General features: G+C 44.5%; 1 protein-coding gene across 1 annotated transcript; it reads right to left on the bottom strand.

The window, feature by feature from the left end:
• Positions 1-6,577: 6,577 nt before the first annotated feature.
• Positions 6,578-13,744, bottom strand: ZDHHC22 (zDHHC palmitoyltransferase 22). Its single transcript, XM_010121941.2, has 2 exons — positions 12,857-13,744; positions 6,578-8,622 (listed from the first exon to the last, which is right to left on the bottom strand). The coding sequence occupies exons 1-2, from the start codon at positions 13,416-13,418 to the stop codon at positions 8,357-8,359; spliced, it is 828 nt and encodes a 275-aa protein (XP_010120243.1). The 5' UTR covers positions 13,419-13,744; the 3' UTR covers positions 6,578-8,356.
• Positions 13,745-14,024: the final 280 nt, after the last annotated feature.

Genomic DNA, 14,024 nt, shown 5'->3' with positions numbered 1-14,024 from the left:
TGAAGGTCTCCTGGTTCTTCCATGTAAATCTTCTCTGTATGACATGCTATATTTTATAAAAAATGTTTCCCTCTATTAGATTTGGAAGGAGAGGGAGATGAAGCAAGAGTAAAGAAGAAAAAGAAAGAATATCTTAAAATTATGTCAGAATTCAAAAGTTATCTTAAATCTATTATGACATCTCAGTTTGCATGTATTAATGTAGCTGCTCTGTTAAGGGTCCTGACATTTCCAGAAGTTCATAATGGGCGATGTTTCTCCAATCCATCTGAGAGTTGTGTTATGGGAAGTTAACATACCTAACTGTTCATTTCAAGGTTAAAAAAAAAAAAAAGAAATATAGATATATTTTATTTAGTTTACATACACCCAGCATGGTCACTCTGGCAGTACTTGAAACTTTAATAAGAGGGTAAAAACATAAGCAGTTCAAGTACCTCTTAGTCCTATTGAAATGCTGATAAATATCGTAATAATTCATCATGGAACAGAAAACAACTTTAGGGATATAAAATTCTGAAGTTCTCTGCCACCTGTCAATAATTACTGTAGCATTTACAAACAGAAGCCATGTGGGAATCACATGCTCTAGTCCCATGCTTATAAAGAGAAGACCAAAATATTGTTTTGTGCTTCTTTCAACACATATCACCTATATATAATTACTTTATTTGTACAACTATTTGTATTTCCTGTTACTTCTCTTGAATAAAACACTGATAGTAATAAATACTTTGAATGCAGCTGAGATGGCAAGAAGTGCAATGCGGAATAGAAAAGGATCATAATAATATAAATTAATCTCAAGTGAGTATGATCGGTATCTAGCACCTCTTGGCTTAAGCTTGAGCAACTGTCCAGGTAAAACCTGGAAGCTTCTCTGGTTTCTTTTCCCCCAGTGTTTTCCAGCAACAGCAGGCAGTTCCGTATTCACTGTGCTTTACCCTGTTCCGTTCTGTAGCTCACTAGTTGTGAAGATTTTAGCTTCTCCAAGCTAAGCTTATTCTAAAGGCTGACAGTGGAAGAACTGCTGTTTAGAAGTATTTCCTGAAATGTTAACATGTCATTTCCTTTTCTTAAAATGAACCCTACTTCTAGTTGATGCTTGTTTATCCAACAAGAACTATTTCTCCCACCCTCCAAAATACAGGGACGGTTGCCACATTTTCCTTTAGCTCTCGTTACCCAAGCTAAGCAAATATAACAATGTTTTCCTCTTACAGATCAATTTCTCAGCTTCTTAACCATTTATGGCTTTTCTGTGAACTCTGTCTGGTCTGATTAATAAAGGCAAAAGCTGCACGTAACATTCCATGTCTTTATTGCATCAGAGCACCATGGAAAAGGTTTGTTGTATTTTTTTTCTTTGCTTCAAGTTCATCTTCATATCCAGTCTGAAATGCTGCCATCTTATTCTGCAGGCTCATATTGAGTTTGTCCATCAAGCTATAATTTGTTGGCTGGGTTGGCACACTCCTTCGCATATGTCACACTTTCCTACTCTTTTCCCATCAACATAATACATATCCTAATGAGCCCCCACTGAAATTCATCCTTTCCTGGAAGAGGCCAATAGCTGATTGGATGATGCTGGACAAGTTTGGGCCAAATTAGTTCATGAGGAGTAATCAGCACACAAAGCCAAAAAGAGGTAGTCAATGGGAGAGATGTGGTGTTTGCCTCCAGCTTGACTACAGAATTTCTTCTACCCCAAACTGGGATCTGACAGAAAGCTTCTGTGTTACCTGAAAGATCCTTCCCTGAACTAATAGGCCTTTAGCGTGCTATTGACAGCCTGGGGAGTAACATTTCTTTCTGAGTTGATGGCATCTCTTGCTGCAGGACTGCCCAGGCTGACTGTCCCTGCCAGCTGCGTTGATTATATAGACAAATTTCTGAAACACCTGACTACCCTGAAGTGATGGAGTGCTCTGAGGTGGCTGGCCGTGGGCTGAATTCATACACCTGGAAAACACTACAGTTCTGGGAGCCAGAAACTGGGCCTTATAATTTGATTAGAAATTTCAGCTCTCCTCCTGGCATGAAAAATACTATGAGTTTTTTGGAGCTGTGTTTCCAGAGGCTTTAAAAGAGATTTTAGGTCTCCATGAACTACATTGCTGATAGCTTAGTATAACTTTGTTGCCACCTTTTCCTTTCTGCAGTTAGTCCCTTTGTCTCCTTGTGCCTGCTTTCATGGCTTCATATTCACAAATTGGCTTATTTCCTTGGATGGTTAGTGTCCATGGAAGTATAAGGGAAGACAGCTAGAGCACTCATAAAATTGCAATTAAGTGCATACTAATTTAGAGACAGGGATAGATGGGTCCAAAATATTTTTTTATACCTTATACTGTGGCTGGAAGAGAAAAGGAAAAATTATTTGCCTTGACAGTAACACCTCCAAAATCTCAATCAAGTTTTGTTTAGTGTAATAAACTGCTTGATTAATCAAGGTTTTCTCAGACAAATCCATCTCACTGTTACAGGTTTTCCCTGGAGAATAAAGTCATAGTATCAATACATGCTACTGGGAGGACCTATTTAGCATTGGATGTTTTGGGAGAACATCTAGTGACAGGCTTGAATATCAAACTCAGTGGAGATTAATAAAGAACTGATACTTGAAGGTTATCAGTAGGGGGACAGGTTCTCCAAGTCTTGAAGGAACTTCCATTGCTCAAAACATTGATCTTAGCATTGAGTGCTTGGTAGTTCTTATCTAGTGAAACACTTTCTCCTTTAGGTAATGCTATTTTGAAGTTTTTCTCAAAGCAGCTTTTGTAGCATCTGGACTTTGTGGACCTGTTTGACTTTGGCAGTTCATGTTTAGATGTACAAAGATTGCTTATGTTGTACTGGTGAACAGTTTCCTCCTAGCAATCATAAACATTTAGAAGTCCTGGCTGATGATGCTGGATCAGTCCTTTGTTTTTCTGTCACTGACCAGAAAGCTCATCTGTGATCTCAAGCAGTTCTGGAGGATAACATCATTCCTTGATAACAGCATCTGTGACAAGGCTGCGTTCAGCTGTCACTTAATAACTCCTAGGGCACTCTCATGTAGGTCCACTGTGTTAACCCCATTGCTCAGTGAATAGATAAGATTCTTAAGGATATAGTGATGGGAAACCAATCATCTATTGTATTTTCATCAGTGTGATGATGCATAGGTTCATGCTGACCTGATATCTAATGGAAATTTCCCAGTCAGGCATGATTGATAATAACATGGATCTGGGAATGATGGGTGGTAAAGACAGCTGAAATACATGCCAGAGGCTGCACATTTCCCTAAACTGGTGGATATACAGTAGTCACAGGAAACCCAAGTTCATAACTATTCAAGATCAAGGTAGATTAATAGCAGTGTTTAGAAGATTAGTACCAGACAAATGAAACTTTTCCCTGTTGATCACAAGGTGAGCCTTCTCTTTCACATGCTGAGCTTGTTATTGCCATCCACCACTTTGCCTCTTTTGAAGTAAACTGATCAACATGCTCCTTTTATTTTTAATTGATAGAAATTTTGGAACTACTATTAAGGTGTCTGCCATCATGTTAAATGAGGCACTGTGCAAACAGTGTATGACACTGGTACCTGAGAACTTAAAATTTTTATTTGTAGGCATCTGGAGAGACTAGAAGACGGTGTCTCCAAAAGCTTTAGGGGATATGACACCAGCCTGCCTGAGCTCTGAGGTCACTTGCCAGTCAGATTCAATAAGACAACCAGTGCTAAAACCTCTTTGGTGTAAAGAAGACAAGGCTGTTGGCTGGATGGCTCTGTAAGAGGACTGAAGCACTAATTGGTCTGTATTTACTGACTTTTGGTGTAATCTCCAAGGACTCTTTATTCCCCTGACTTTCAGGAAAAGAGCTGGAAAAGCAGAGAACCCACATGTGGATATGTAGTTATTAGAGAACATCTTACTGTTCGGTAATATAAGTCATCTGGCATTGTGTTTCCATTGATTTAAATATCTAGCAGGGCACAGATTTTAGATTGCTTTAGATTTTTTTCTCCCTTTGTTTATTTATATTGAACAAGTAGGTAATTGCTTTACTCCTACCATGGTAGTTCTGGCTAGTCTTTAAATAACTTGAAGAGAACTATATAGACTCTGTTAGTGCTACTTATGACTTCTACCCATGCACCTCCTGCTTGTAACATAATTTGCTGTTCCAGAGAGAAAAACTCTTTTAGCTCTGCTGGGCGTTGAGGTTTTTTTTTGTGCAGAAAGTGATTAGCCACGAGTTCTCTCAGTTTATGCTTTCTTTGCATCCATTCAGTCAACAATCAATGAAAATAACTTGAATTCTGTTGTCATACCTCCTACCGCCTGTTGGCTCTCAGTGCATCATCCCTTCCAATGTCAAATCACTTCTGCTCTCACTGGGGCCACTTTTTCTGATTGCTCCCTTGAGTGTTTTAAAGACAGACGCCCTAAGCTCTGACCTCAGCTTTTCTTTCTCTCAGTCCAGGACTGCCTGTCCTCCTCCAGCTATCTCCTTACAGTTAATGAGTCTCCTCATTCATTTATTCTGTCTCCTTGCAAGTATTTTTAGACTGTGATCATATCCCTTGAGTTGGCTATTTCTTCAACAAGATAAATGCTATTTCACATCGTCTTTTCTCATCTGTTCCCTGGGCCTTATTACTTGAGACTCTTAATATTTTAACTCTGTGTCCTCTGAGTATATTCAATGAAGAGGTTTTGCATGCAGGCCTTAAGGACTGCCCAATAGTGCAATATGAAGAGGAAAGCCATCATATTTCTTATTTTGTATGAGATCCTTGCTATACGTAAGAAAAGACTTCTTCCAGTTTACTTCACAGTTGCATCCCCTAATTTGCTGTATACTGGCATTGCAAAGACTTCTGAGACCTTAGAGCTAGCACCATTTTTTTAGGTAGCCACACTTAAAATAGACAAGCCACTAAGCAAAAGTCTATGGTTTCTGTGCAAGGTCTTAAGCAACAAGGAGCTTTCACTTCAGCCACTAGCATTATCAGAGAAGAAATGATGCTCATCTGATTTTCCAAAGCCAGAGAAGCTCTAAGTGTTTTATTTTTAAAACCTTTGTAAGTATTTAGACATTGTCACAAGAAATCGTGTTGCAAAATATATTTGCTATTGCACCTGCTATTTAATAAAATGCAAATAGCAAGTAATGGCTCTCTAAACACAGAAAATGAGAAACTTTTATTATTTAGCCTTACAAAACTTTAAAGCCATTGAACAGATTTAGAATTTGTGACATTGCCATTGAGCTCAGCCTTCATTTACTAAATCCCAGCTGAGAGCACAGGTTCTGTTCGCAGTTGTTGAGCCCTGTTACATTTTCTTGCCAAGGATTTCTGTAAGTGGATGCACAGGTATGACAAGGAAGGGATGTCGGGACAGCTGGATAATTAAAGAGCTACTCTCAACCGTTCCTGCAGAACCACTACTCTACCCCAAACAGAGCAGTCCACACACTTGGGAAGGAGCAGAGAAATAAGGCAATATACAGGGTCAGTCTAATGTTACATTTTTATAGCTCTTTTCATCCCAGAGGATTATAACTGTAAAGGCTGTATCCATCTGAAATTCCCACCACTACTGCAGTAGTCTGCTGCAAAGGAACCATTTAGCTGCATAAAATGGCGATGCAGCTATTTACAGCCAGGAACACAGGTGTCTGACAGAAAGAGTAATTGTGCAGAACTGTGCTGCAGTTACTCAAACTGGGATCTCCCTGTGCTTCATCAAGGACCAAGACTTCATGGTGCAGGCAGACAGCTGTGACCCTGACACAGGAGCCAGGCGTGATCCATCCCTGGTGTGAAGAGGCAACAGGCTTCATGGACAACTAATTCCGTTGTACTGCGTGGGGGCTGTCCTTGCAGAGCGGCACACCGAAACTCTGAGTTGGCTGTGCCCTTCTCAGCGTGCAGCCCTGAAGAGCTCACAGCCTGAGGCAGGGTGGCAGCAGGCGCTGAGTGCCATGGGCTGCCCAAGACTGCAGCGTCAATCAAACGCCAAAGGCAGAGGGCGAGGGTGTCAAACCATAATTTCTGCTGACGTGAGGAAGCTGCTGGCTGAAATGCTGGGAGCCTGTTGCCTTTAGAAATATACAAAAAAGAAGTTGGATCAACCAGTCTGTGGAATAAGAATATTCCTGGGAATCCTTCCAAGGAGAGGTGTATGGCATGAGACGCTGGCTCCAGTTCCAGCGACAAGGTGACCGTCTGCTCACCTTGATGCCATCGTGCCAGTAAGGAATAATTTATGTCAAGATGCTGTTTGTGGATGATGATAATAGCTTAATTTTCCTGTAGCTTTCAGTTGAGGTTGATAGTGTAATTTAAAAATAGAAATTAGAATGGATCTGCAAGTTGGTTATTAGACGCATTTTTAGATTACATTAAAGTTGTAAGGGTGAAAGGACTTCTCCAAAATCATATGATGAATTATTGGCAAAGCCAATAAACAAATCCTAACTTTTTCCTTCAACATGTCCATGTGTACGCTGTAACAAATGTACAAAGACAGCTAATGAACTGTCAAAAAGCACAATAGAGATAATGTGAAAAAAACAGAACACTTTTTATTGTTCACTGTTAGTGAAAATACAGCGTATTACAGACAGAAATAGCAGTGCGTTCATGTGAACACACAGAGCGTGGAAGGATGCATATCCTACCTTTTCTCACTACTCAGCTAAGGGTTTTTTCAGTATATTTTCATGGTTACTCTGCTCATCACAATAGACTTTGTTATTGATCCAAACGTGCGTACAAGCGTGAAGCCGTGAAGGACGATAACAAAGCCTGTAGGAATGAGTGCCTCTGTTCTGGCTGGTGAGAAACACGAGGATGAAAGCAGGTGCATTCCCCTACCTGGGATGCACCTAGAGCGTTTCTGAGGAAGAAATAATGTTTTTCACGGCTTGTCAGCATACTCCCCAGCCTATTAAAGAGAAGCAATGGATTCCTATCCAGCCCGCATAAGCTGATGCAGTTTGCCAAAACGGAGGCTTCTTGTTGCAGCTGCTGGGGAATCCAGCTATGATCCTGGTAGAGATGTCATGGTATCCTTTCTTAAGGCACCTATTAGCATAGGATCTCAGCACTGATCTCACGGGCTGTTGCTGCAGCTAGAAAACCACTGACACATTAGGCTGATTAATCCCTGTAGTAATATCATTAACCTCCTTAATGGAGTTATAACATGGATGAATTTACCCCTGTGCAGCAACACGAGAGGGAATTGCCCTGGAGAGACTCTATCTACAGTGTGGCAGGGATATTTGAGGTAAACATTTTTTTGTTTGTTTTAGTGCAAAGTGAAGTGTCCTGACCAGCTGGAAAACCTCCCAGTCTTCTGGGATTTTTAACTCTTCACAGCACTAATGGTGCAGGTGCCCCCTGCGAGAGGGCGATGCACCAGGGCTCAGACACATCAGCAGGGTTCTCAGCAACCTCCTGACAGCTCGCTGGGTGTCCACGCTTCCCTCCCTTTCTCACAGGCACACATAGCCTGCCTCATCACACAGCTTCTCAAACACAGCCTTTCCGTTCACCTTTGCAGTTTCTTCTCCTTGTGCCTCCATCTGATGGTGATTTATCTGCTTGCTGCTCCCTGTCAGAAGGGAAGCTTTGCCTGGACTGTGTCACTGGGCAAAGGACTGCTAAAAATAAGTAGCAGAGCTACGGTCCTCGCATATCATTGCATAGGGAGCAGATCAAGAACAGAAATGAGAAATTCTTAATTTTTCTTTGTTTTCTTCCTGATTTTCTAGCCTGTGGAGAGACGGCTTACCTGCTGCATTAGCCATGTGCATAGCCTGCTCCTAGGGCAGCTTGATTGCATTGCAGTTCTGTCATTAAAGGCTTCTCAGTACTGTGAAGTTACCTCAGCGATACAAGAGCCACAAAGACACCCAGCAAAACCCTCCCAAGGAACAGACACTATTTTTGCAGTCTACCAAAACAGCCTAGGTTCTCTGAAAGCTCCTGCCGTGGTTCGTTAGGGAACTATATAGGGTGACTAATGGGGCTGGGGGCTGGAGGAGTCAGGCAGGAAGCCACAGAAGGGTCTGACTAATTTTTCTGCTAGTTCAAAGGCCGTTGCCACGTACACAGGTGCAGTGATGTGACTACTAAGCAGCAGTATCTCTTAATCTACATGGTTTGTGATCTACTTGTTACTATGCTAAATTTATTCTGTTTGATAGCCAGTCCTTTCCTCCCACAGAGGCTGCAATCTCAAGAGATGGAGTAGCCCAGCTCTTTAGTGATCCAGGAGACAGTGGGAGAAAACAGGGGAGGTGTTGTGTGCATGGGATGCACACGCACGCCCAGAGGATTTTATTTCTCTTTCTGCCTACGGTAGTCACTTCCCACGTTCAGCACAGGGATGAGAAGTCCTAGCAGCCACCTCTTGCCAAAGACCTCTTGCAGGTTCTGCCTCCAAGGCCGGGCTCTTACCACCATCCCTTTCCGCACCTGGTACCGCGTCTGCCCGCGCAGGATCAGCAGCATCTGGTGACAGCAGAAGCCAGCGCAGGCCAGTCCGATTCCAAGCCAGAGGTAGAGCATGAGGATGACAAACATCTCCGAGCTAAGGAGAGCTCCTGCAGACCAAGAGTCAAGAAAACAAAAAGTTTAGACACACCTCACATGCCAGTGTAACACTCAGCCCGAGAACCGATGAGCTTCATGGCTATGAGTGAGGCCTCAGGAGCAAGACAGGCTGGTTGCTCTAACTATGTAAAATCGTTTCCTTTGCAGCGCCTGATGCAATGGACCCCGCTGGGGAAACACTAAAATGATAATGGGCTCCGTACACTTCTCCCTTTGCTGTTAATGTAAGGCTCTAAATTACAGGGGCAAATTCAGCCAGAAGCAAAACATGTCTGGAAGTCTTCCGCACTATTTTGAAGAATGGTTAATTTATTTAAGGATCTACCTGCTCATCACAGTGAATCTAAGATTCCTAGGTTCCTTTTGAAAAGAGATGTGGGTCCTACAGCATGTAGATGCTTCCAGAAGCCTTACTGTGTGCATTGATACTAGGCAGAAAGATTTGGGATTTTGTCACACTCTCTCTCTCTCATCACTATATAGATTTTAAAAATACATTTTAAAAGGAAAAAAAAATCAGTAATTACTTTCCTACCATTGGGCAAAGGCAGATTTTATACGAATGCAAGAAATAGAAACAGAAAACTTTCCAAAATACAATCCAAATTCCTTTTTTAAACCTGCTGCTAGAACACTTAAAATAGTTTGTAGGTCTGTAGCTCCTAATTCAACAGTTTTGGTAGTATATATTTATGCTGAATGTATTTAAATAAAAATATTCTGTGAGCTCTTTCCTCTACAATGATTTTAAAACTCCTTCTGGAAAATATTAGTATAATAGCAGGTATCACTGAGTGACCTTTCAGTGCGTAGGCAGATCTAAACCCATTAAAGTAACACTCTCTGTGTGTGCATATGAATGTGTACACACATATTTTGTGTATATCGATATATTATTAAACACCTATATTTACACACAGGCACACAAAGAAAATCAAATTCATGTCGGTACTGGTATAAATAGCCAATATCCTCTCACTGATTCCTGCGAGGTCTAAAAATGAAAAAGCTCTCACATGCTCCTGTCCTTGTGGAAGACCATGCAGCAGACAGGCTCAGGTAGGTGAAAGCTCTGGTTGCTCCAAGGCCTTGCAAGAGCAATCCTGCCAGAGCAGGGATTGCACGGACAGTAGCACTGTGCTGCCTAAAACAAGTACATGGCTGCTTCAGTTTTTAAGTTCAATACAAGAGTGGCTGGATAAGCGTCCCTCGGTTCTTTTATACAGAAGGCCAGATTAGATGGTGTCATCTGGTTTTGCAGTCTGTGAATCCCAGCTTCTCCACCTGGCAGTGCTGTAAGTGAGAGGTTGGGGCTGACCTGTGACGATCACGTCAAGCTTTGGGCTCAGCCAGCAGGCCCCTCTGAGGATGATTTGTGAGGACACCGACTACAGCCTCGAGCTTTCAGAGACCATCCTCACTTGAAAAAGGCACAGGAGTCATTCAGTTTTCTTCCTAAATGCAATGTCATCTCTCCCTTCTCATTAGATCCAATTCAGCTCAGTGGGCTTCATATGCAATACAGCAAGGGAAGAACAAGCCCCTTAGGATGATGACAAATCCTCATACCAATTCTGTCAGAATAACTTAATCTATCAGGTAGGAAGCCCGGAGACAAATAGGAGCATCTCTGCCCCTCTTTTGCCAGACCAGTGTGACAGACATCTGCTCTTTCCTGCAGCTGATATTCGGATGGGATGTGGAGAAAGACAGCTATTTTCTTCAGAGCCTTTGCAGGTGGCTGTAAGCCTTATTTCTGTGATCTGCTGAAATTCACAATCAAGAAGGTAATTACCCTTTTTTCCCCTTGCAAATGTTAAGCATCTCTAAGCCGAGCTTTCCAGATACATGATTTTTTAACCTTTTCTTCAGGTTACCTACATAAAGCATTTTCTATAATTTCTTTTGTGGATCCAATCTGACCTGTGTTTACAAAAGTGCTCTCCATTTGTCCCTCATCACCACAGTCCATTTTAGTCTCAGATTCACTTTTGCTCTAACTGACCGAGTGTGATCTCAAGCTTATTGCCATACATTATCTATGCCAGAAAAGCTGAATCACAGACTGAAATGATAGACTGTGGGTCAGATCCTGAAATCCATGCCCAAGTACAGTCTGGGCAGAATGAGCCAACTGAACATTTTCCCAGCACAAAAGCAGGAACCACTCTGTCAACATAAGACCGGCAGATTCACCCTTCATCCTTCTTTACTCCTCCTCCAGCGCAGAGGGCATGATGAAGAAGATGAAAGGTAAAGTTTTTTCCCTGCTATATCAATGCTCTGTTTGGATCCTACAACAACCCTTAAGTAATAGTTATGTTAGCTGAAAAATACTGGGTGGACAACCCTCCCAGGTAACTATTCCAGGCTGTGTTTTTTTCTCCTGAACTGGAGGTTAAATGTGCTAGGAGAAACCCGGTAGACCCTTCCTCCCAAGCAACCAAGATGTCACATGCCCGTATATTGCTGCATGAGGCGGCAGTTCTCACCCCACCCAAGCTAGAGGTTCAGTGGGAGCTGCTGGGAGCTACTGCCTCTCAAGGGTGTTTCGGCTCCCAGCTCCCAGCCCTGCACCCAGCCCTGTTGTGTCCCACTCAAACACTCCCCAACATGCTGCCTTTCGCACTGCAGTTGCTGACACCAGAGCTGGAGCACTTCAGTGGCTCTTCAAACATATGCCAGGACCCAGCTTGGTGCAGAATCAGAGAGAGAGAACTAATTCCTTGATAATCTCCTCCCACATCCCTGCTCCCCCTCCCAGGCTGCTGTGCTGAGCCGAGCTTAGGCACAGGGGAAAATCATTCCCAGTGTTTTTAATGCTAGTGAAGCTCGTGCAACATTATTTACAAAAATTCTTCTACTTGGAAAAATGACTCCATAAAAATGTCATGGCAGGATTTCATGTTTATTGTCTCTCGGTGACTATCATGACAGATCTGCTAATTTGCCAAGTAGAGAGATATTTGTTTGTTTTCAGATGGCAACCCTGCAAACCCAGCCTGGAATCGGAAAAGCAAGCCGAGGCCTCTCTGGCTGCTGTATCCCCAGCAGCAGAGACTCCACACTCAGATCATAATCAACACTTCTGGTGATGGTGCATGAACCAAAACAGACTCCAGGCCCTTCTTACCAAGCTCAGCAGAATCTACAAAGCTAAATTATACAGGATACCTATTTTAGTCTAATGAAAACTGATCTAAGTGTGCAAGGCATGAGCTGCGTAGAGGGGGAAATTACATTTTTCTGCACGCACTTTCAGGGCAGAGTAGCAATCTAGGCTGTCTGCATAGTCCCTTCTCTGAGACCAGGTTTTATCCAGCTCTTGGGTTTGGACAGAGAAAGAGTTGAGTTTAGAGAGTCTGAGGGTGTGTTGAAAGGTGAAGAGGAAAGGCTGGAAGAGGAGAGGAAGAGTTACAGGAGCAGAATCAGGAGGGGGAAGGAGAAGAGATTTATGGAAGGGCAGGGAGAGAGGGGGAAGAGAGAGAAGCAGAAGGAAGGGTAAGGGATGGGGACAGAGAGAAAGAGGTATCTGTTTTTGATGTGAAGCTCTTGCAGAGAGCAAACACAGAGAATTTCCACCAGTTCTCTGTGGAGCCATGTGTCAGAAAGAGGTTGAGAGAGAAGTGGCTAATTACATCACATGAACACCCTTCTTGGATTCTGTTGCCTGAATCCCAGTTCTCCTATGCTGGAAGGACGGCGAAGTCTCAGTAAGTTTGTGCTGCCAGGAGGCAGGAGGTGGGTGACAGTGGAGGGGGCGAGTGGACCTGGATGATGGGAGTATCTCCACTGGGATATGGGGAACCTGCAGACTTGTAGGATACAAAAACCTATGGACACCCCTTATAGGACAAGCAAGAGATCCCCCTCACCTGCAGTACAGTGAGTGAAATTCCTCTCCTCCGTCTAACAGCAAGACACTCCCTGCACCATATATAGCCCTATTCTATCACCTGCAAGCTGGGGCGTTTTCCAGAGCCTAATGCACTAGGAATAGGGCTGGGGCTGTAACTTGGAGTGGCTCCCAGCCTCTATTTCAGGTGAAGCAAAGCCCTTTGCAAAGGCTGTCTCTAGCCCCCAAAGAGGGCTTTGCTGAACACAGGCAATTGTCCCTCCTGCCCATTCCCTGCACACAGCTATCCAAGAAACAACACTTCCCCTCCCACCCCAGGAGCCCTGGAGAAGGAACGCGGTCCTCATCTCGGAGGAAGGAGTCCTTACCTGAGAAGAACTGGCTGATGGAGTGAGGCAGAAGAGTGAGGAAGGCCAGCGGGTTTGCAAAGGACATGGAGAGTGCAGCCGAAATGTAAGCCATGCCTGCCACCAGGGAGTCGAGGCAAGCCAGGGAGGTGTAGAGGCAGAACATGATGAAGTTTCGCATGTTCCTGCTCCCAATGCAGTTCCCTGTGAAGAAACAGTGGTGGTCATGCCTCTGGGTGACTCTGGCACACAGTCTACAGAAGTGAGTGCTGGGCAAGGCTGAGCCAGGGGACCTGCTTCCATCCAGCCAGTCCGCCACCACTTCGGCTCCTTCGCCCAACTTTAAGCCCTTGCCCAAGTCCTCAGGGGAGCTCTGGATCACAAGGACGTAGTTGCCCATGGCGTTAGCTGAGAGGAAGAGGAAGAGGGCTCCATGCAGCAGAGCAGGAGAGAAAAGTGGGGTGGTGGAAGGGTCTCTGAACATGCTGGGGATGAAGAGAAAGATCTGGAGGACGAAGGTCACTAGGGAGATGCACAAGAAATAGGCTGGAGCGACAACATTGAGCAACCTGAGAACTAGCATTGCGGATTACGTTCCTGCGGGGGAAAGCGAAGAGAGAAGGAACATCACGGCTCCGGCTGCACACTTCATCCTTCCATTTCCTGCCGGGTCCCGGCCCCGCCGCCTCCGGGAAAAGCCCTCCGGGGGCCGCTCTCCCTCGCCGCCACCCCACAGCCCTGGCCGGGCCGGGGCAAAGGGACAGCCCGCGGGCAGCGACGGCTCCCCAGCGCCCGGAGGAGGCTCCCCGGCCCCTGCCTCCGGGGAACTTGCTGCAGCGATGCCCCGGAGGGACCGGCGGAGGCTGGAGGGGAGAGGCGCGGCGTGCCGGCGGTGCGGGCAGCGCTCTGCTCGCCCAGCAGAGTCCCTCTGCCAGGCAGGGTCAGTTTTGGTATTGCACGAGAGGAAAAAAAGGTGGTGCTGGAGGAGGGGGGAGTGAATTGAAAGAAGCGGGGGGGGGGGGGGGGGGGAGGAGAAGGGGAGGGGGGAGAGGTTGCTCTAATCCACTGCAATACGGATCAAATCCAATGCTCTAATTTATCCCTTAAAGCCACGGATCTACAGATTACCTCTATGACCGCTGCTCTGCTCTGCACGAAATTAGAAAATGCACAAAACAGCTGGTCAACT

Source organism: Chlamydotis macqueenii, chromosome 5 (genome assembly GCF_036417535.1).
Source record: "Chlamydotis macqueenii isolate bChlMac1 chromosome 5, bChlMac1.mat, whole genome shotgun sequence".
Classification (NCBI taxonomy): Eukaryota; Metazoa; Chordata; class Aves; order Otidiformes; family Otididae; genus Chlamydotis; species Chlamydotis macqueenii.
This window is presented reverse-complemented; position numbering and strand designations above follow the sequence as displayed.

Bases quoted from the DNA above. Each gene is read 5' to 3' on its own strand.
- ZDHHC22 (XM_010121941.2), bottom strand. From the start codon at position 13,418: ATGCTAGTTCTCAGGTTGCTCAATGTTGTCGCTCCAGCCTATTTCTTG. The intron at 8,623-12,856 runs GTAAGGACTCCT...CTTGGTCTGCAG, and splicing joins CATCAGCCAGTTCTTCTCAG to GAGCTCTCCTTAGCTCGGAG.